Source organism: Nyctereutes procyonoides, unplaced genomic scaffold, assembly GCF_905146905.1.
Source record: "Nyctereutes procyonoides isolate TBG_1078 unplaced genomic scaffold, NYPRO_anot_genome, whole genome shotgun sequence".
NCBI lineage: Eukaryota > Metazoa > Chordata > Mammalia > Carnivora > Canidae > Nyctereutes > Nyctereutes procyonoides.
The window spans coordinates 6,197,383-6,218,032 of record NW_026575052.1 but is presented as its reverse complement, the minus strand read 5'-3'; the positions used below and the strand labels follow the sequence as shown (position 1 = coordinate 6,218,032).

The 20,650-nt window shown below is 49.9% G+C and overlaps 1 protein-coding gene across 1 annotated transcript; it reads right to left on the bottom strand.

The window, feature by feature from the left end:
• Positions 1-14,847: 14,847 nt before the first annotated feature.
• MRTO4 (MRT4 homolog, ribosome maturation factor) lies at positions 14,848-20,537 on the bottom strand. The gene is made up of 8 exons (XM_055332778.1): positions 20,406-20,537; positions 18,251-18,309; positions 17,134-17,237; positions 16,341-16,422; positions 16,086-16,153; positions 15,695-15,846; positions 15,275-15,351; positions 14,848-15,169 (listed from the first exon to the last, which is right to left on the bottom strand). Exons 1-8 carry the CDS (start codon positions 20,431-20,433, stop codon positions 15,017-15,019), a joined length of 723 nt encoding a protein of 240 aa, XP_055188753.1. The 5' UTR covers positions 20,434-20,537; the 3' UTR covers positions 14,848-15,016.
• Positions 20,538-20,650: the final 113 nt, after the last annotated feature.

The window sequence follows — 20,650 nt, the reverse complement described above, 5'->3', positions numbered from 1 at the left end:
ACCAGCAACAGAAAAGAATTTGACATTATCAAAATTTAAGATGTATGTGCTTCAAAGGATCCCATCAAGAAAGTGAAAAGGTGGGCAGTCCGGGTGGCCCAGCGATTTAGCACTGCCTTTAGCCCAGGGCCTGATCCTGGAGACCCGGGATCAAGTCCCACGTCGGGCTCCCTGCATGGAGCCTGCTTCTTGTCTCTGCCTGTGTGTCTCTCTCTCTGTGCCTCTCATGAATAAATAAAAAATAAAAATCTTTAAGAAAAAGTGAAAAGGTAACCTACAGAATGGGAAAAAAATATTGAAAAAAAAAGTCCTATATCTCCTAAGGAACTGGTATCTACAAGAACTCTTGCAACTCAATGATAAAATCCAACTTAAAAAGCTGGCAAAAGATTTAAATAAACTTTATTCTGAAGAAGATGTACACATGGCCAATAAACACATGAAAAGCTGTTCAACATTATTACCCACCAGAGAACATAAATCAAAACCACAGCGATCCTGCTTTGCACCCACCCGGATGGCCATAGCGAAAGATGAACAATAATAAGTGTTGACAAGGATGTGGGGAAACTAGAATCCCCACTGCTGGGGGGGAATGTAAAATGGTTCAGGCACGGTCTGGAAACTGGCAGTTCCTCAAAAGCTAAGACCTAGAGTTACCATATGAACTGGCACCTCCATCCCTTAGGTGTCACCAAGAGAAGTGAAAACATCACACAAAAATTTGTATGCGGATGTTCATATTGGTAGCCAAAAAGTGGAAATAGCCCGATGTCCATCAGCTGATGAGTGGATAAATGAAAGGTGGCCTATTCATATAGTGGAATAGCATTAAAAAGGAACAAGATGAAAAAAACATCGACAATGTGGACAAAACATGTTTGAAAATATGCAAAGTGGAAGAAACCAGTCACCAAAGACCTCCTAGTGTATGATTTGGCTTACATGAAATGGCTGGAACAGGCAAATCCACTAGAGACAGAAAGTAGGCTAACGGTTGCCGAGGGCTGGAAGGAGTGTTGGAGGAAATGGAGAGTGACTGCTAATGATGTCAGGGCTCTCACGAGGGGTGATGGAAGGCTCCAGAACTATGATGGTTGTGCAACTCCAAATACACTAAAAGTCATTGAGTTATATGTTTATGTGTGTAATATGTGAATTATATCTCAAAGTGGGTGGGATTCTGTAGGGGCGATTGGTTTTTTGTTCTTTTGGGCTTTTTTGGGTTGTTTGGTTTGTTTTTTAGAAAACAAGTCATTTAGCATGAATCTGCTCTTGGGCAGGGCTCAGTGCGGAATGCTCATCTGCTCCCAGTGTCTGAGAAGTGACTTTAAAGCTGAAGGTAGAATCACCTGGGGGCCAACGCACTGACATGTTTGGTGGTTGATGCTGATTGTCAGCTGGAAGGCCAGCTGCTGTGGTCAAGTGGTACACTTCCATGTGACCCCTTCACGTAGCCTGGGCTTCCTCAGAGCGTGGCTGCTGGCTTCTAAGGGTGAGCATCCAAGAAAACCAGAAGAAGCCTTAATGCCCTATATGTCCCATCTTTGGAAATCCGTAACATCACTCTTGCCCCATGGGGTGATTGTCAACATTATGTCGTAAGAGAGTATGAGAGAACCGACAGTCATCTTTGAAAGACAACCTCTGCCACGGGAGCAGTGGTCCTGAGCAGTCAAGTCAAGAAGGTAACTGGTCAGGAGACCTTCAGTCCTGAGCAACCCCACTAGGGATGCATTCTCTAGGTCACGTTCCGTCTAGTAGAACGTTTTGGGTAGTGCTTCTCATGTGTTCCATGGTTGTTTGAATTCATCCGTTTTTTACCTAAAATGAGCTTTTTTCAAAAGAGGAACAGAGATCGGGAAAACTGCACATACTTAACTTCAAACTAAGGTATGTAAAAGACTGGAGGATGATTTGAAATAGATTTTGTATATTCAAACTAATGTGGTAGAAAGCTGCTGAAGCTAGAAGCTCGAGGGAGGGGATCTGGGCTGATATATGTGTTTACTTCCCAATCTGGTCTACTTGTTAACATTAGCGGTGTCAAATGTGAGGGTTAACATCAGTACCTCAAATTTGCATTCTGAATACTTTTTAGAGGCCATAAGGAAGATGGGAATGCAAGGATCCATACTACTCATGAGAAAGTACATTTCTTTTTTTTTTTTTAAGATTTTATTTATTCATGAGATACAGAGGAAGAGACACAAGCAGAGGGAGAAGCAGGCTCTCCACAGGAGCCCGATGTGGGACTTGATCCCAGACCCCCCAGGATCATGCCCTGAGTCAAAGGCAGATGCTCAACCACTGAGCCACCCAGGTGTCCTGAGAAAGTACATTTCTACTCCTAAGTAGATTTTTAATTTAATAGGACTTTTTAAAAAGATTTTATTTTTCATTATTTGAGAGAGAGAGCATGAGTAGGGGACCAGTGCAAGGCTCGTTCCCAGGACCCCAGGATGATGATCTGAGCCAAGGCAGATACTTAACCGACTGAGCTACCCGGGCATCCCAGGACTATTTTTTTTGAATTTTTATTTATTTATGATAGTCACAGAGAGAGAGAGAGACAGAGACACAGGCAGAGGGAGAAGCAGGCTCCATGCACCGGGAGCCCGACGTGGGATTCGATCCCGGGTCTCCAGGATCGCGCCCTGGGCCAAAGGCAGGCGCCAAACCACTGCGCCACCCAGGGATCCCCCCAGGACTATTTTTAACATGACACCATGGTGCACCAAAATTTGTGTGTGCTCATTGCAAAGACATTTCATCTTCGATGCTGAACTTTGTGATTGAATTTAAAATAGCATTCAGGGGATGCCTGGGTAGCTCAGTCGGTTAAATGTCCAATTCTTGATCTCAGCTCAGATCTTGATTTCAGGGTTGTGAGTTCAAGCCCCACGTTGGCTGTGGAGCCTGCTTAATTAATTAATTTAATTTAATAGCATTCACCCGAGTGCCAGATGTTTTACCTTTGACGAACTTCCAAGAGCTTTACTTTGCATGCAGTGGATAGAAGAAAAGTTTAATGATTATTAGAATGAACCGATTTTCAACTTGAAGTGTCTGGCACCGATAGGAAATTGGCATTTTCCATTTGTGCAGTGTTTCTATCATAGATACCAGCATGTCAACAGCTACTGCTGGACACTTAGGACATGCCTAAGGAAACTTGGAATGACAAATGAGCAAATTTAACTGAGAAGGATAACTACTTAATCTAGATCAAAAGTTACCTGTCACAGTAATAAGAAAATGAACCTTCCAGGGACACCTGGGTGGCTCGGTTAGTTAAGTGTCCGACTCTTGGTTTTGGCTTGGGTCATGATCTCGTGAGTCCTGAGATTGAACCATGCTCAATGGGGAATCTACTTTATTCTCTCCTCCTGCCTCTCCCCTCACTCGTGCGCTCTCTATTGCTCTCTCTCATAAATAAATTTTAAAAAGATAAAGTGAACCTTATGCATTGCACAAGGTTATGACTAAATCATAATCTCCAGATACTATTCTACTTCAAAAAATAGCAGTGATTTCAAGATGCTCGTGCCAGCTGTCTTAGTCTGTTCAGGCTGCTATAACAAAATACCGTAGACTGCTGGCTTAAAACACTTATTTCTCACAGTTTTTAGAGGCTGAAATATCCAAGATCAAGGGGTCAGTGTATTCAGTGTCTGTGAGAGTTCTCTGTGTTTTGCAGACAGCTGTCTTTTTGCTATATACCCTCACATGGTGGAGAGCGCTAATCTGTCTCTTCCTCTTTTCAGGACATTAGTCACATCACAGGGCTCTACCCTCATCCCTTCATTTAAACCTAATCGTTTCCCAAAGGTCGCACCTCCTAACACCATCTCATTGTGGGGGTAGCGTTTCAACATAGGAATTGGGGGAGGGGCGGCCCCGGGTGGCTCAGTGGTTTAGCGGCGCCTTCCGCCCAGGGTGTGATCCTGGAGACTGGGGATCGAGTTCCTCATCCGGCTCCCTGCATGGAGCCTGCTTCTCCCTCTGCCTGGGTCTCTGCCTCTCTCTCTCTCTCTCTCTCTCTCTCTCTCTCTGTCTCTCGTGGATAAGTAAATAAAATCTTAAAAAAAAAAAAAGGAATTTGGGCAGAACTCAGTCATTCAGTCTGTAACACCAGTTTCGTGTTTTCTGCTTGTCATGTGGCCAGTGGGATCATTACATTCTCTGTGGTGGATATAAACGCTGGCAACCTGTATGAATAAGGTATAGATTCATTATCAGTTTTCTTAAGAAATGGAAATTCAGTATTTGTTATTTGATTAACTAGACATCTGGCCTTTCCAAATTGGCAATTCCTTTGACTCTGATTCTTTGGCTAACTTGTTAGAATAATAGCTCTTCCGTGCTGATGTATATCCTGCCTTAACAGAGGAAACCTGGACATACAGCCTGGGAAAGTAGTTTAGGTTTATAATGAGGTTGGGGAGAAAAAAAGGATTCTCCCCACGGGCTCTGCTCATGTAAAGTGATGTTGCTATGGCTTCTGGATAAAAGGATCAGTACTTATGGACTGAACTGAAATTATTATGAGAGCTTTTGAGTATTTTGTTGAGAGTGCATTGGCCATTTCCCTCACTGGACTGCATAGTTGATATGTCCATTTAGAATTACTTGAGCAAGGTGCAAATGCCTTGACATGCTTTTGAGAATCAGTCATGATTCGAAATCCCCACAGATTGCTTTCATAAATTCAGCAGAAATCATCAAAGGGAGCTGCCCATACTCCAATAAAATCTTTTTAAAAAGAAAAGAGGGATGCCTGAGTAGCTAGCTCAGCGGTTGAGCACCTGCTTTCAGCTCAGGTCGTGATCCCCAGGTCCTGGGATTGAGTCCCGAATCGGGCTTCCTACATAGAGTCTGCTTCTCCTTCTGCCTGTGTCTCTGCCTCTCTCTCTATGTCTCTCATGAATGAATAAATAAATAAAATATTTTAAAAAAAGAAAAAGGAAAACATATTCATCATTCAAGGATTACTACAGTGCTATCTCCCAGTTTAACAGCCCTATCTCTGAAAAGAGATAGTAGTACTTGGCAAATTATCATGGACTACTGAGGTTTAAGTAAAAAGTCACCACTCCTACTTCATCAGCACTGACCATTGGTGACTGAATTGTTGCCACTGCTGGCACTTGGTATGTGACATTGGATTTGATAATGTCTTCTTTTCCTTTTTTTATATATATTTTTAATTTTTTTATTTATTTATGATAGTCACAGAGGCAGAGACACAGGCAGAGGGAGAAGCAGGCTCCATGCACTGGGAGCCCGATGCGGGACTCGATCCCGGGTCTCCAGGATCGCGCCCTGGGCCAAAGGCAGGCGCCAAACCGCTGTGCCACCCAGGGATCCCCAATGTCTTCTTTTCCATATCCATTAAGGCAAATATGCTTTCACCTGGCAAGGTATGAAATACGCATGCTCTTCCTTTTGCTGAGTTATTTAAAACTCCCCTGGATTGATTATTTCATTAATGAGTCAAACGCTAGCACAATAATATCTGCTGAGAGATGTCCACATATTCCATTACAATAATGAAACTAAGAGTGTATTCTAATAGTGGTTCCCACATAAGACAATGGTCTCATTGCATGCCGTCCAAGCACAGATAAAAAAAATGGACAAGTCTTGATTGAGGACAAAATTCAAGCCACATCCCTCAAGTAATCTTTAGGTGGGGCTATGTAGGCCGCTTCCAAAGGCTTTTCACAAGTCATATAAGACAAATTATTGGCTTGAGGCCCTGAGTCATGAAGGATAAAGCCTAACATTAATACGGCCCAAGGACAGCACATTCTGACCTGGAAATTCTATCAAATCTTTGTATCATGTAATTAGATAAATATCTAAACGTGAGGGACGCCTGGGTGGTTCAGCAGTTGAGCATCTGCTTTTGGCTCAGGGTGTGATTCCGGGGTGCCAGGATCGAGTCTCACATCGGGCTCCCTGAAGGGAGCCTGCTTCTCCCTCTGCCTGTGTCTCTGCCTCTGTGTCTGTGTGTGTATCTCATGAATAAATAAATAAAATCCTTTCAAAAAATAAAAATAAACGTGAAAGAAGCCTCCTAAAGTAAAAAGCTTTGAAAGTGGTCTGGGCAGCTATAAATCAAGCTCTACTTTCAGATCCTCTATCCCATTCAAACCCCCAAAGAATCATAGGTGTCCATAATAATCAACACAGCTCATTAGAGGCTTTGTCATGTAGACATCACTGGTATTTGTGTCCTCTGAACTTTGACCTGGATCTTTCTGTTGCACAATGCATACCTTCTGAGCCACTCTATTATTAGGCTTTAGTAGATAGACTGTGTCATTTAAGAGGAAGCTCTAATTCTCTGACCCAACATCCCCATCCTTAATAAGTTCTTTCTGAATCAAAACCATGAAAATTAGGTCACGTCTGAAAAAGAACTACTGTGGTATGATGTTAGAAGACCCAATCAAGGGGAGAAAAAAAAGATCCAATCAAGGACAGAGCCTGGTCCCCAAGACCTTAGCCATGTTCATGAATAAATAGTCCATCCACCTAGAGACTGAGACTATCTCAACTGCTGCTTTACACAAATGATGCCATTTGTGGTAACATGGATGAACCTAAAAGGTGGGAAGTGAAATGAGTTAAAACAAAACAAAACAAACACCACATGTTTTCACTTATATGTGAAATCTAGAAAAAACAAATTAACAATCAGAAATATAAATACAGAAAAACGGGTGGTTGCCATGAGATAGGGGATGGGAGGATGAGTAAAATATGTGAAGGGGATAAAGAAGTACAAACTGCCAGTTATAAAGTAAATAAGTCCTGGAGATGAAAAGTACAGCATAGCGAATATAGTCTATAATAACCACACTTACCGTGGTGAGCAATTCACAGTGTACATAATTCTCAAATCACTATGTTGTACACCTAAAATTAATATAATATTGTATGTCATCTATATTTCTTTTTTTTTAAATTCATTTATTTGAGAGAGAAAGAGTACGAGTGGGGGGAGGGGGAGAGAATCTCAAGCTGAGTCCCTGCTGAGCACAGACCCAGAGGCAGAGCTCCATCTCACAACCTGTGAGATCATGACCTGAGCCAAAATCACCAGTTAGACGTTTAACCAACAGCCACTCATGCACCCCGTTCTTAATAAAAAATTAAAAACTAAAAACTAAAAAAAAAAAAAAAAAAAGAATTCAGGATGCCTGGCTGGCTCAGTTGGTATAGATGGTGACTCTTGATCTTGGGGTTGTGAGTTTGAGCCCCATGTTGGGTGTAGAGATTAGTTAAAAATAAAATCTTCTTTTTAGAAAAAGAAAGAATTCAGTATCTTTAACATATGATATGACTCAGGACGCCTGGGAGGCTCAGTAGTTGAATGTCTGCCTTTGGCTCAGGGCATGATCCTGAGGTCCTGGGGTCGAGTCCCACACTGGGCTCTCTGTGAGGAGCTTGCTTCTCCCTCTGCCTCTGTCTCTGCCTCTCTCTCTGTGCCTCTCATGAATAAATAAATAAAATATTAAAAAAATATATGGCTCAGATTATTTTTTTTTAAGATTTTATTTTTTAAAAGTAATTTCTATACCCATTGTGGGGCTCACACTGACAACCCCAAGATCAAGAGTGACATGCTTTACCGACTGAGCCAGCAAGGCACCCCTCTATTTCTTCTTGAATGGGCTTTGGTAGTTTGTGCCTTTCAAGGAGTTTCTCCTTTTTTTTTTCCCTCTGCGAAGCAGGCTCCATGTAGGGAGCCCAACGTGGGACTCGATCCCAGGACTCCAGGATCACACCCCGGGTGGAAGGCAGGTGCCAAACTGCTGAGCCACCCAGGTGTCTCGAGTTTTTCCATTTTATCTAATTTATGAAATTTATTGACATAAAGATTTCTATATTTGCTTATTATTTTAATTTCTCTGTAGTGATGTCTCTTCCTCTGTTTCTTCTTTTTTTCTTTTAAAGACTTTATTTATTCATGAGAAGCAGAGACACAGGCAGAGGGAGAAGCAGGCTCCCCACAGGGAGTCCAATGTGGGACTCGATCCCCAGACCAGGATCACGCCCTGAGCCGAAGGTAGACGCTCAACTGCTGACCCACCAAGGCATCCCTCCTGTTTCTGATGTAGGTAATATGTATCTTTTATTCCTGATCAGTCTAACTGGAAGTTTATCAATTTTATTCATCTTTTCGAAAACCTTGCTTCAGTTTTTTCTGTTTTTTTTTTTTAATTTTTCATTTCACATGTCATTTATTTTGGCTTTTATCAGTATTATTTCTGTCCCAACTTTGGATTTAATTGGCTCTTGTTTGGGGCAGCCCGGGTGGTTCAGACGTTTAGCGCCGCCTTCAGCCCAGGGTGTGATCCTGGAGACCCAGAATCAGGTCCCACATTGAGTCCCACATCAGTTTCCCTGCATGGAGCCTCTTTCTCCCTCTGCCTGTGTCTCTGCCTCTCTCTCTGTGTGTCTCTCATGAATAAATAAATGGCTCTTGTTTTTCTGGTTTCTTAAAATGGAAGCTTAAATCATTGATTTGAGAAATTTATTATTTATTTATTTATTTATTTATAAATATTTTTTTAAAGGATTTTATTTACTTATTAATGAGAAACACACAGAGAGGCAGAGAGCGGCAGAGACATGCAGGGAGCCCGATATGGGACTCGATCCTGGGTCTCCAGGATCACGCCCTGGGCCCAAGGCAGACTCTCAACCACTGAGCCACCCAGGGATCCCCTATTTTTAAAGATTTTATTTATTTGACAGAGAGAGAGCACAAACAAGGGTACCAGCTGAGGGAGAGGGAGAAGCAGACTCCCCACTGAGCACGGGGCCCAACGTGGGCTTTTTTATGTTTGTATTAACATATAATTTACACGCTATGAAGTTCACGCTTTTAAGGGTATAGCTCTTTTTTTTTTCTTTAAGTTTTATTTATTTAAGTAATCTGTACACCCAAGGTGGGGCCTGAACTCCAGATCCTAAGGAAGAATCACATGCTCTCCATGAGTGAGGCAACCAGGTGCCCCAGGGGTGTAGTTCAGAAAGTTCCAACATAATCACCATCACAATCAAGATGTAGAAGAGCTCCATTACCCCATCCTTCTGTCTTCCTGCCAGAAGGCCTGGGAAGGACTGATTAGATTGGTCTCTCTAGCCCTGTCTTTGCAGGAATGTCCTGTAAATTCCATACTGGAATTATCCAGTATGTAGCTCAGCAGTTGAGATTTATCCATGTGACTGTATTTATCAGTTAATTCAATGCAGTTTATCCATTCTGCAGTTGAGGGACATTTTGGTTGTTTTCAATTTTTTGTCTACTACAAATAAAGCCTCTAAAAAACACTGGTGTAGGGGAACCTGGGTGGCTTAATGGTTGAGTGTATGCCTTTGGCTCAGGGCATGATCCTGGGGTCCTGGGATTGAGTCTGTCATCGGGCTCCCTGCATGGAGCCTGCTTCTCCCTCTGCCTGTGTCTCTGCCTCTCTCTGTGTGTCTCTAATGAATAAATAAATAAAATGTTTTAAATTTAAAAAAATAGGAAACAATGGTGTATATATATAGGCTTTTGTATGAACATAGGTTTTTACTGAGTCATTTGGTAAGCTTATGATTAACTTTATAAAAACGCAGTATCTTTTTAAAAAGTTAAAAATGAGGGGCGCCTGGCTGGCTCAGTAGGAAGAGCATGTGACTCTTAACGTCCAGAGCTGTGAATTCAGCCCCACGGTGGGTGTAGAGGTTACTGATGTAAGTAACCTAAAAACAATGGTTGAAAATGAACATGTTTTATGTTGACCCACCTTGACTTCATTTTTGCGAGTGTAAATTAAAATTTCCTTCCGTCTAACGATACTTCTATCTAGTAGGGTGACTTTGCTACTATGAATGCTCTAAGCACCTGCTCGTCTGAACAAAGTGTTTATTTTGCCTTCATGTTTTTTTTTTTAAGATTTAAAAAAAATGTATTCATGAGACACACACGCACACACACACACACACACAGAGAGAGAGAGAGAGAGAGAGAGAGAGGCAGAGACACAGGCAGAGGAGAAGCAGGCCCCATGCGGGGAGCCTGATGCGGGACTTGATCCCGGGACCCCAGGGTCACGTCCTGGGCCGAAAGCAGATGCTCAACCACTGAGCCACCGGGGTGTCCCTTGCCTCCAGGTTTGACTGGCGTTTTCGCTTGGGGATATGTGATTCGAGGCGGGCAGTTGTTTGCATAGTTGACCGTGTCACTGCACAGGAGTGCGAGCTGGGGCCACTGGCCAGTCCCCACGGGAGATGCACAGAGTAGCCCCCGGGGCCGAGGGTCGGGGCGGCCCGAGCCCCCGGCCCAGGCCTCGTTCCAGGCTCTGCAGCGCCCAGGAAAGCCCCCTCCCGAACGACCCCGGGGCCCTGGGACGGTTCAGGGCGAGGCGAGGGAGGGGGGACACGTGGCCGCCACGTGCTGGGCAGCACGGAGATGGTCCCGGAGCGCGGCCCCCCTGAGCTGGCCCCGGCCTTCCCGCACAGCAGAGGCCGGTCGGAGAGCATCGTGGGCGGCCTGGACCCTGGGCTGCACGGCGGGTTCCCCGCAGCCCCGGGAGCCCCCACCCTGCTTCTCAGGCCCGTGCACCTGTCGCTCCGGACACCGCTTTGTCCCCACCTTCCTTTCCTCTCCTTTTCCCTTCCGGGAAGGGCGCCCGGGAGCCTCCCTCCAGCAATGTCCCACCCCAGTCTGGAAAGGACTTGGTCACAGGTCTTCTGGGGGCCCCCCCGAAAGCGTTGATGTGGCGCTGGGGAGCCCCTACCCCCTTTCCCGGCCCCCGCAAGTGCCCCGTGCGGGCCCATCTGCTGGAACCCGGCCCCTCCTGTCCCCGCATTCCCTGGCTCCCCACCCTGGCACCCCATGATCAGACTTTGGAACCTGTGGGGGATCTGCTTCCTCCTTGCTCTGGGCCCTAGACTTTGCTCCCCGGGGATCCCGGTGCCATGCTCAGTCATGGGAGCCTCAGTGGGCGGTAATGGGGTGTGGGGGTGGTGGGGTCTCTAACATTCCTGTGCTAGCCTCTGAGGTTGTAGAAGGCAAGTTGAGGGGAACCCACCCCACAGAGCTGAGAGGCTGGGCAAGGACGGCAAGCCCGCAAAAGGGAGCATTGACATTGAAAACCTGAGGAGTTTGCTGGAAGAAGGACGAGGACAGGCCTTAGTGCTGTGGGTGTGGCCAGTGGGTGTGCCAAGGCACTGGGATTTGGCAGTGCCGGGTTGTTGGAGCCAGCAGATACGGCGAAGGGGGGGTTGTGTAAGGGCAGGGGACCGTCCATCATCAGTCCGGTGCCATTTGAAAAGCTGGGGCAGGGATCCCTGGGTGGCACAGCGGTTTGGCGCCTGCCTTTGGCCCAGGGCGCGATCCTGGAGACCTGGGATCGAGTCCCACATCAGGCTCCCTGCATGGAGCCTGCTTCTCCCTCTGCCTGTGTCTCTGCCTCTCTCTCTCTCTCTGTGACTATCATAAATAAATAAAAATCAAAAAAAAAAAAAAAAAGAAAAAAAAAGAAAAGCTGGGGCAGCGCCTGGCAGGTACCTGGAGTTCAGCAATGTACTGTTCAGTAACAGTAACGTTGTCAGCACCCGCTCGTCTCTCGCTCACACTCCTCTCCTCTGCCAGGCTCGCTTGGCTTCTCTGGTGATTCACAGCGCACTGGACTGGGAACAACTGGCAACATGCCCGTGTTTCTAGATCACCTGGATGCTCCTCTGACCCCTCTGGGGCTTATTTCTCAACGTCTTTTTTTTTTTTTTTTTCTTCTCTCCAAGCCCTCCTTTTCTCTTCTCTCCTTCTGGTCAGGCTGGCGAGGCCAAGGCCCTTAAACCTCAGATCTGAAGTTTAATTCACACGAAAAAGAGGTGGAGGAACAGAACAATATCAAGCGAGCAGTCCTCCAGTCCACGGGGAGCCCCCCGCCCCCATCAGTCCCGCCACCTAGGATCCTTCCTGAGGGCCAGAGAGCAAAGTATTAAATTAACCCCGGCCTGGTGCGCGCAGGCGGGAGAACACTAGCCTCTTCTCTCTGGGATATTTCTCAGATGGATTTCTGGATTTCCCACCTTGGGGCCCGTCTGTGGCCTCCTGCCTCTCTCTCCTGATTTCCTGTCATGGTCTCCTTGCTGGTCACCCCACTCCAACCTGCTGCCCGAGGCACTTCATCCACGCTTCCTTCACATTTATCTTTCAAAACTGCAGAACTGGGGACACCCGGGTGGGTGGCTTGGTGGTTGAGTGTCTGCCTTCAGCTCAGGACGTGATCCCGGGGTTCTGGGACTGAGTCCCGCATGGGGTTCCCTGCACGGAGCCTGCTGCTCCCTCTGCCCTCTCTGTGTGTCTCTCATGAATAAATAAATATCATCTTTAAAAGCAAAACAAAACAAAACAGAACTGACCACTTAGCTCCTCAGCTGGGAAGTGTTCAGAGGTTCCCATGGCCCCATAAAGTCCAGATTCTGTGGGCGCCCTCGAAGGCTTTTGTATCACATCTATGGCCCTTCTCTTGCCTTGTGTGCCCCCTGGACCTGGTGCTCTAGCTCCCTGGAACCACAGGCGTGGCTCCTCACACACCATGTTCTTTTTCTCTGGGCTTTTGTCCTTGTCATCACCCTCTGGAGTGAACTTCCCATCCTTCCTCAGCTGGCAGCCTCTGACTTCCTACTGGAGACCAAGATGCAGATTCTAAAGGCCTTCCCTGAGCTCGCAGGGGGCCTTCCTCCTGTAGGCCCTGGGCCCCCAGCACCTGGCGCACATCCCTGCTCACTGCAATGCAGCCCCTTGGACAGTGAGGCCTCGAGGGCAGACTGACTGTTGGGCTTACCAGCTCTTAGGTCTGGGAAATAATCTGTCATAGTGATGACACTAGTGAGGATGACAATGAGCACGCCCATTCAAGTTCTGATCCATCCTTGGGACCACCACACAAGATAGTACCACCGTCACTACCAGTTTACAGTTGACAGGAACGAGGCTGAGAGAGGTTAGGTAACTCGGTCAAGGTCACAGTTAGTAATGACAGAGCTGGGATAGGAACCCAGGTCTTTCTCTTAGTCATTACTCTGGACTCCCTCCAGTGTTTGGTAAACTGGCCTGAACTCTCATTTCACTCCGCACTCCCCGCCCCCCCCCTCCCTGCCCATCCACAGTGAAAATCGCCACCAAGGCCAATCCATTGGATGAGAATTCATGGAAGCCTGAAAGTCTCCGGGCCCAGCTGGACACATCCCTGAAGCGGCTGCAGTGCTCCAGGGTGGACCTCTTCTACCTACATGCCCCTGACCACGACACCCCCGTGGAAGAGACGCTGCGGGCCTGCCACCAGCTGCACCAGGAGGTGAGGCCAGGCCCGAGCTCCAGGAGGTGGTCTGCTGCTCCTCTCCTCGCCCTGTCATCACCCAGGAGAGGGGAGGCACCAGGGTAGTCCCAGAGCAGAGCTGGGGACAGACCCCAGCCCCACGGGGCCCGCCCCTGTCTCCCCTAATGTCCTGGGCCGCGGTGGGTTCTGATGGGGACCTCTCCCCCGCAGGGCAAGTTCGTGGAGCTGGGCCTCTCCAACTATGCCGCCTGGGAGGTGGCTGAGATCTGCACCCTCTGCAGGAGCAACGGCTGGGTCCTGCCCACCGTGTACCAGGTGAGGGCCGGGGCCTCAGGCGCCTGTCTGCAGGGCTGCTGCTGATCCCCGGGTTCTCTTGGCCCCTCCGACGGCCTCCTGTGCCCTCTCCATCCCCGCCACTCCCCTGCTGACTGCCTGGAGGTGCTCCCAGGTGCCATGGGGCTGTCGTACAAGCCCTTTAGCTTGTCCAGGAGGCACCTGCTCCCTCTGGCCCTGGCTGCCCTGCCGCCTGCGTGTGTTCCTTGGCCCCTTCCTTCCTGCTCTCTCACCGAGTGCGTTAGCCTGGACCACTCTTCCCCTTCTCCCTGGTAGAGAAGTAAGTGCTCAGGCCTCACTGAGGTGGCTCGTCTCCTGGAAGCCTTTCCCGATGCCCCAGCAGAGCCTCCTCGTTCATCCAACAAATGTCTGTACTTCTACTTGGTGTCAGACATTGCTCACAGAACTTAGTGGACTGTGATTGCTTCTTTTCTCGATTACACGTGCTGACGCTCTACCTGGCTATTAAATCTCTCAGAGCAGGGACCTTGTCCTGTTGGCTGGTGGGTGGAAATTCCACGTCCAGCCCATGGCTGGTGCTCAGAGTGTGGGCTGAATGACTGAAGCTTCCTTTCCACTAAATGTATGCCCGGATTGTTAAGGTCCTAGGATTGTTAGGGTCTGAACTGCAGGCTCTGCCAGGGAAGATTTGGGGTCCCTTCCCTGACATGTGCACCCCCTGAGGCTGGTCCTTCTACCTGCAGGGCACGTACAACGCCATCACCCGGCGCGGGGAGGGCTGTATGCCTTGAAGTAGATTTTCTCATTCTGAGTTTCTCACGCAAATAATAATTTGTGCAAAACCCGACCATGAGTCGCTACCAAGAATAAAAGTTACCAAGATGCTACGGGCAGTTTTCTTATGTGCTCCGGGTGTCAGCAGTGGCTTTACTCTGGTCTCAGCACAAGTGTCTGGCTACTTACCATCTGTGAGACTCTCAGCGCTGGCTGGGTGGGGACAGGGGTGCAGGTGGAGGAAGAGAAAGAAAAGGGTAGGAAGGGTGGCCAGGGTTCCTCTATCCCTTGGCAAACTCCCATTTCGAGCAGGGGCACAAGGGCCAGAAGAGAAGCCCTGGCTCTGGTGGTGGCTATCACGTTCCCAGCCGTCACGTCAAGCAGGAGCCCTGGAAGCTGGCTCGTGGTAAACAAAAGGAATCCGGAATCAAAACAAAAGCCCAAAGCTGAGGCCTTTTTTCTAGGAAAAGTTCTCTTTGCTGTCCACGGGAGCCACCCTGCAGACAGCTATATTCCTTACAGAAAAGCAGTCCGTCCCTCGCCCTCCCTGCTGTTTGCCCAGTGGGTGGCGCCCCTCAGTCCTGGTCCAGGGCCTGTCAGTCATCGTCCTCCCCTTCGGATTCTTCCTCCTCAGACTCGGAGGCACTCTCGGGCAAGTCCTCTCCCATCTGCTGGAACCTTCCAGACTGTGCATCCCACATGTATCTGATGGTAACTTTGAATTCAGCCATCTCATACCCGAAAAGCTTCTGCAAGAGACACAGGGAACCAGTGATGAGGAGGAGCAGGTGTGACTCTAAGTGGCCAGAGTACCTGGTGCCACAGCACACCGACTGCGGCGGGGGAGTACTCACCAGCACGCGGGCCTGCTCTGGGGTCAGCACATCACCCTCCTTGCACACCTCGTGGTCAGACAGCAGGGTCACCACACCTACGGGGAACGGGTCCCCACAGAGCTCTCTGCCAGCTGCCCAGAGCTGGGTTGAGCTGGCTGGTCCCCCACCCTCCCTTGCACACTCAGGCTAAATCCACAAGTGTGCAGCTGCCCAGGAGGAGCTGTGGGGCGGATGCCTTCCTCACGCCCCTTAGATGCTGTGTCCTGGCTGCAAGTTACTGTCCACTCTTGCCTCGACCAAGAGATGGTCATTTAGTCCCATCTTCACCTGAGACAGTGGAGGCTGGCAGAAATAGGCTGCTCAGCCACAGGGGCCAGAGGGCATGTGTCGGGTTTGGGAGCTTGTGTTCCCAGCAGCTAAGCTGTGATTTCCCCATACCTCTCTTGAGGGCAGTGGGCAGGCCCAGCTGCCTCAGCTGTGGCTCCATGGAGTGGGGGAACTGCTCCAGGGGCCCCGGGTCCAGGGTCACGGTGAAAGTTGCTTTGTTTCCTGCTCGAGCGAAGTCCATTTCCGTGTATTTTGTAAACCACCTTGGGGAAAACACAAGTGGTAGGAGGGGAGGTTCCTGACTGGCCCACCTCCCCGCATGAAGCCAGGCTCCCTTGGCCTGGCCTCCCCTCCCAGTCAGACAGGCATCAGCGTGGAGCACGGTGCTGCAGAGAACGAAGACTCAGGAGCGGTGTTCTGGGAACCAGTTTTTACTCAGTGCCTCCATACTGTACAAAGTATCCGGATTATTCCTTCCCTGCTACATCGCAAAAACACTTACTCATTCACTTCCTCCTTGGTGCGGTTGGTGAAAAGCAGGCCGACCTCACCCTTCAACTTCTTGCTGACCTACAGAATGAAAGGGGCCCAATCCCATTAGACATCTGGCAGTATCTGCAGATGTTTTTGGCTGACACAGCTGGTGTCAGGTGGTGGGCGTGGGGGACTACCTAGGGTTGGGGGTTAAGGAGAACCGAACCTTAAGTGAGGTTTTGCTCTCCCCATCCCTCCACTGGCCATATGGCCAGAAACTCACCTGATGCAGGTTGTCTTTGTACTCATCAGCTGGGCTTCGACCCAAGGCCACCATCATCACCTTGTTTTTGCCAAAGAACATTCTACGGAGGAAAATGGGTTTGTGAAGAAGTGCCCCACAGACCCTCCCCCACTTAGGCGCCTGTACACCGGCTCTGGTCCTCTGGAGCCGGAACTCAGGCCCAGGCTATTCCGCAGCAGGAGGTGTGGCCAGAGGCTCCTACTCCTTCCATGTAGCCCTGCCAGCCCACTGTCCACAGCCAAGGACCCCTTTCATTATTTTCATTATTTCAATATTCACAATACTTAGTCTAGCAGCCCACTGTGAGTATTTCGTGATCCCTTAGACTTCCCAGTCTGGATGTAAGGAAGAGGCACATTTACTGGTCTGAGGCAGACCAGGGTCAGCACTTGTACCAACACAGATTCAGTCCAACGACGGGTACCTGCCGTGTGGCTCACGCAGCCTGCCCTCGTGTGCATCCTGGAGTACACATTCTAAAATTGATGGGATGTTCCTAAAAGGATCAGACCCCAGGGGAAGGGAGTCCCTTCTCCTGAGGGATCACTGTTCCAACATTCCCAAACAACTACCAAGTCCTCCCCGCAAGGAGCTCAAGGCAAGAGCAGCTGTAACGGTTAAAAAGTGCCTCTGGAGGGTGTGGCACTTTGTCCTCACGAAGGTGGTTATCTGTGGGACCCAGGTACCCGAGGGTCAATCACCACCCCTGTGCTTGGAGAGCATCCTGCCTCCTTCCCTACTCAGAAAGACCCTTATCCCATTGCCTACTTACCGGCTGTGCTTCCAGGCGTTCCGGATGTCCTTCAGCTTGCTGTTCCTCATGTTGGCCACGGAGAAGATGAAAAGGTACTTGTATGTGTCCACACATTTCCGAAGCTATGGGACAATTCATGGGGCTCTGGAGTTCAAGGGGCAGCATGGGTTGGGCCTCAGAAGGGGAAGAATCTGCTCTAGGTCCCTAACAGCCGTGGAAGTTTAGAGCTGGAGGCTTCTAATCTGGTTGTTTCCTCCTTACTTCTGTCACTGAAGCCAAGCTCAAAGATTACAGGGGCTCCCCCGAGGCAGGGCAGGTGTGATCTCAAAGTGCAGGGTAAGCAGTAATCCCATGGTCTTCCAGGTCTCTGACTTACCTGTGCCTGGGAGTGGAATGGATCGCTTTGGTTTGCCCATTAACTGACAACCTAGAAACACTTAGCTACACTTGGAAGACTCCTGCTAAATGGAAATCTATAAAGTCTCATTATTTACTCCCAAGGGGAGGTGGCTCACCAGCCCTGCTCTGCCCATATTGCTGGCTGCAGTGATGATGACGTGGTCTCAAGGAAAAGGAATCATCGTGCCGGAGGAGACTCTCCTCTCACGCAGCCTGCAGTAGTGTGGACAGTGGGCTGGCGCATTTACTCACATCTGATAACCCCACTGTTGTTTTTTTAAGTAATCTACTTTACATGGGACTTGAACTCATGACCCCAAGAGCAAGAGTCCCATGCTCTACCAATGGAGCCAGCTAGGCCCCCCCATAACTCCAAAGCTTTCTGACATTGGGCAGGCCACCAAATCTCCCTAGGCTTCTGTCACCTAGCTGCAAGACAGTGGTAACTCCTCCAGGCACACTGCAAAGACGGGGTGCACAGCACACATGGAGCACTTAGTGGGGTGCAAGGCACAGAGGAAGAGCTCTGTCAAAGCTGGAAATCACTGCCACGGCAGTTTCTAATGCTGCTGCTGCTGGGGGAAAAGGGCTGAACCAGCACCCTGTGGTGGTGTGTTGTTTTTTTTTCTAAAACAGTTTTTCTGGCAGCCCCAGAGGCACCTTTAGAAACCAAATTCAAGGTCTGGAACAATAAAAAGAATGAAAAATAAAGAAAATAAAAAGAATGAGCTCTTACCTCTTCTATCAGGTTCTGTTTCAGTTCTAAGCCTTTCTTGGCAGTTTTGGTTAAGGAAACTAATACAAAGAAAAGGAGAGATGATGAGAGGCGAATCCAGAGGCCCTGCAGACTCATTTCCCTCTCCCCTTCAGTAGCTCAGCTGCACCAAGCTGGCAGGAGGAAAGGCAAGGCTCTGTATTCCCAGGGTCCTCCAAGCGCCTCCTCTCTAGTGTTCCTGAGCCTGGAGATCCCTGGCACATTTCCTGTTACTTAACGAACCAGGTGGTCCTGCGCTCCTCTCAGGCTAAACTACAAATCCGAGTGGGGATACTGAGGCGTGGGGGCAGGGCTCGCTCCTGTCCTTGGAGTGCTTTCAGTGGCACTTAGCAGACTTAGCTGGCTGAGGCAGCTCCCTATCTGCTCTCCACCACGGCGCACAGAGAAAATCTTTGGTGGCCTCAGCTGTGGCATGATGAAATCTGGGGACTCTGTCTCCTCTGCTACATCTTGTTCTGCAGTTTGGACTCCTGGATAAAGCAGTGTCTCTGTGGGGAGGGCAAGCACCTCTACCCAAGAGCTAGGGGCTCAATTTCTTCTTAACCAGAAAGATATGGGATTTGTGAGATCTCACCAGAGCTCCCTCTACAGAACCCAATCATCCCACAAACACTTAACGGGGCATCAAATGCGAAGCCGTGGGTGCCCCCAGGAATAGGCCTCTCCTTATTCATCCCGCCTGGCACTCACAAGGCACATACATAGACTGGCAATCACACCAGTCCGGGCAAGGGCAGCGCGGGAGGGAAAACCAAACACCCTTGTCCATTCCCCACCATTTCCACTGCTATAACCGGACCAAGCCAGCCCTACCCCCCGTCTTACATTACTGCTGATCTCGCTCATTCCAACTTTGCCTTCTATCTCCACCTTCCCCAATCTATTATCATCAAGGCAACCAGGATGATTTTTTTAAAAAACTTTTTTAGAGAGAGAGAGAGAGGCGGGGAGGAGCAGATGAACATGGGGAGAGAGAATATTTTTTTAAAGCATTTTTAATTTTTTTAAAGACTTTATTGATTTATTCATGAGACAGTGAGAGAGAGAGAGAGAGAGAGAGAGAGAGAGAGAGAGAGACAGGCAGAGGGAGAAGCAGGCTCCATGCAGGGAGCCCAATGGGGGACTCGGTCCCGGGTCTCCAGGATCACGCCCCGGGCTGAAGGCAGACGCTGGACCGCCGAGCCACCCGGGCGTCCCTACACTTGGCGTTTAGCTTGGAGTCTGCTTCTCGCTCTCCCTCTGCCCCTCGCCCTGTTCATGCTGGGTCTCAAATAAATAAAATCTTAAAAAAAAAAAAAAAGTCCAAGTGTGTCATCCCTGTGCTCCAGCCTTGGGTGTGAAAGCCAAAGCCCTGCCCACCGCCCCTTCCTTGCACACTCTGCTCCAGCCACACGGGCCTCTTGCCCCTGATCTTCCCTCCCCTTGCAACAGTCGTTCTCCCAGGGAGCTCCGAGGACCGCTCACTTCCCTTCCTTAGATGTGCGCTTATTTACTGGCTCATCAGACACCATCCCTGGATGCACTAGACGGAATAACATCACTGCTCGGTCTCCCTTTTATTTAGCTCATGAGACCCATCACGATGTGACCTGGTTTGACTTTTGGTGTTTTTTTTTTTTTTTTTTTGGGGGGGGGGGATGTATTTCCCACGACCAAATCGTTAAAGTCCGCGAAGGCCCTAGGCCTCGCCTGCTGCACCTGCCGCCCCCCCAACACCGCGAGCGCCAGGCCCCGAAGCATCCGTCCAGCGACTGTGCTGGGGCCGGGATGCAAGAGGCGCTACCGCCCGGCGCAGTGGTCAGCGACCGCCTCCCAGGAGCTGGTGGCGGAGCCAGGCCCAACCACAGGGCGACCCGGGCACGAGCGAGCCACGCAGAGGCCCTGCGAGCACCAGGGCCGGATCCGGGAGCAAGTCCGACCGGGCGGCGAGGGCGCGGGGGGCGCCGGGCCGAGGCCGGGGTGGGGAAGGGCCACGGCGAGGTGGCGCGCAAGCCGCGGAAGGGCCGCCGACGCCCCGCGCTCTCCGCTCCCTGCCCTGGCAGGCTCCGGCTCCCCGCAGCGCGGCCGGCAGCCCGCGGCTCAGCCGCCCGCCGCGCCCCCGCGGCCCCCCGCTCACCTTTCTTGTCGCGCTTGGATTTGGGCATCGCGCTGCAGGCACGTGCGGCGGCAGGCGGCGCTGCCTGCTAGGCCCCCTGCGGCGCGGGGGCCTCTGGGACGGCCCTCGGGGGCTGCCCCCGCGCGTGCCTGCCTCAATCCACGCCGCAGCCGGCTTCTCCCCGCCAGGCGGGCTCCAGGGCGACTGCCCGCGCGCCGGGGGTCCTAGCTCCGCGGGGGCGGAGCCTGCGGCGCGGTGCATGCCGG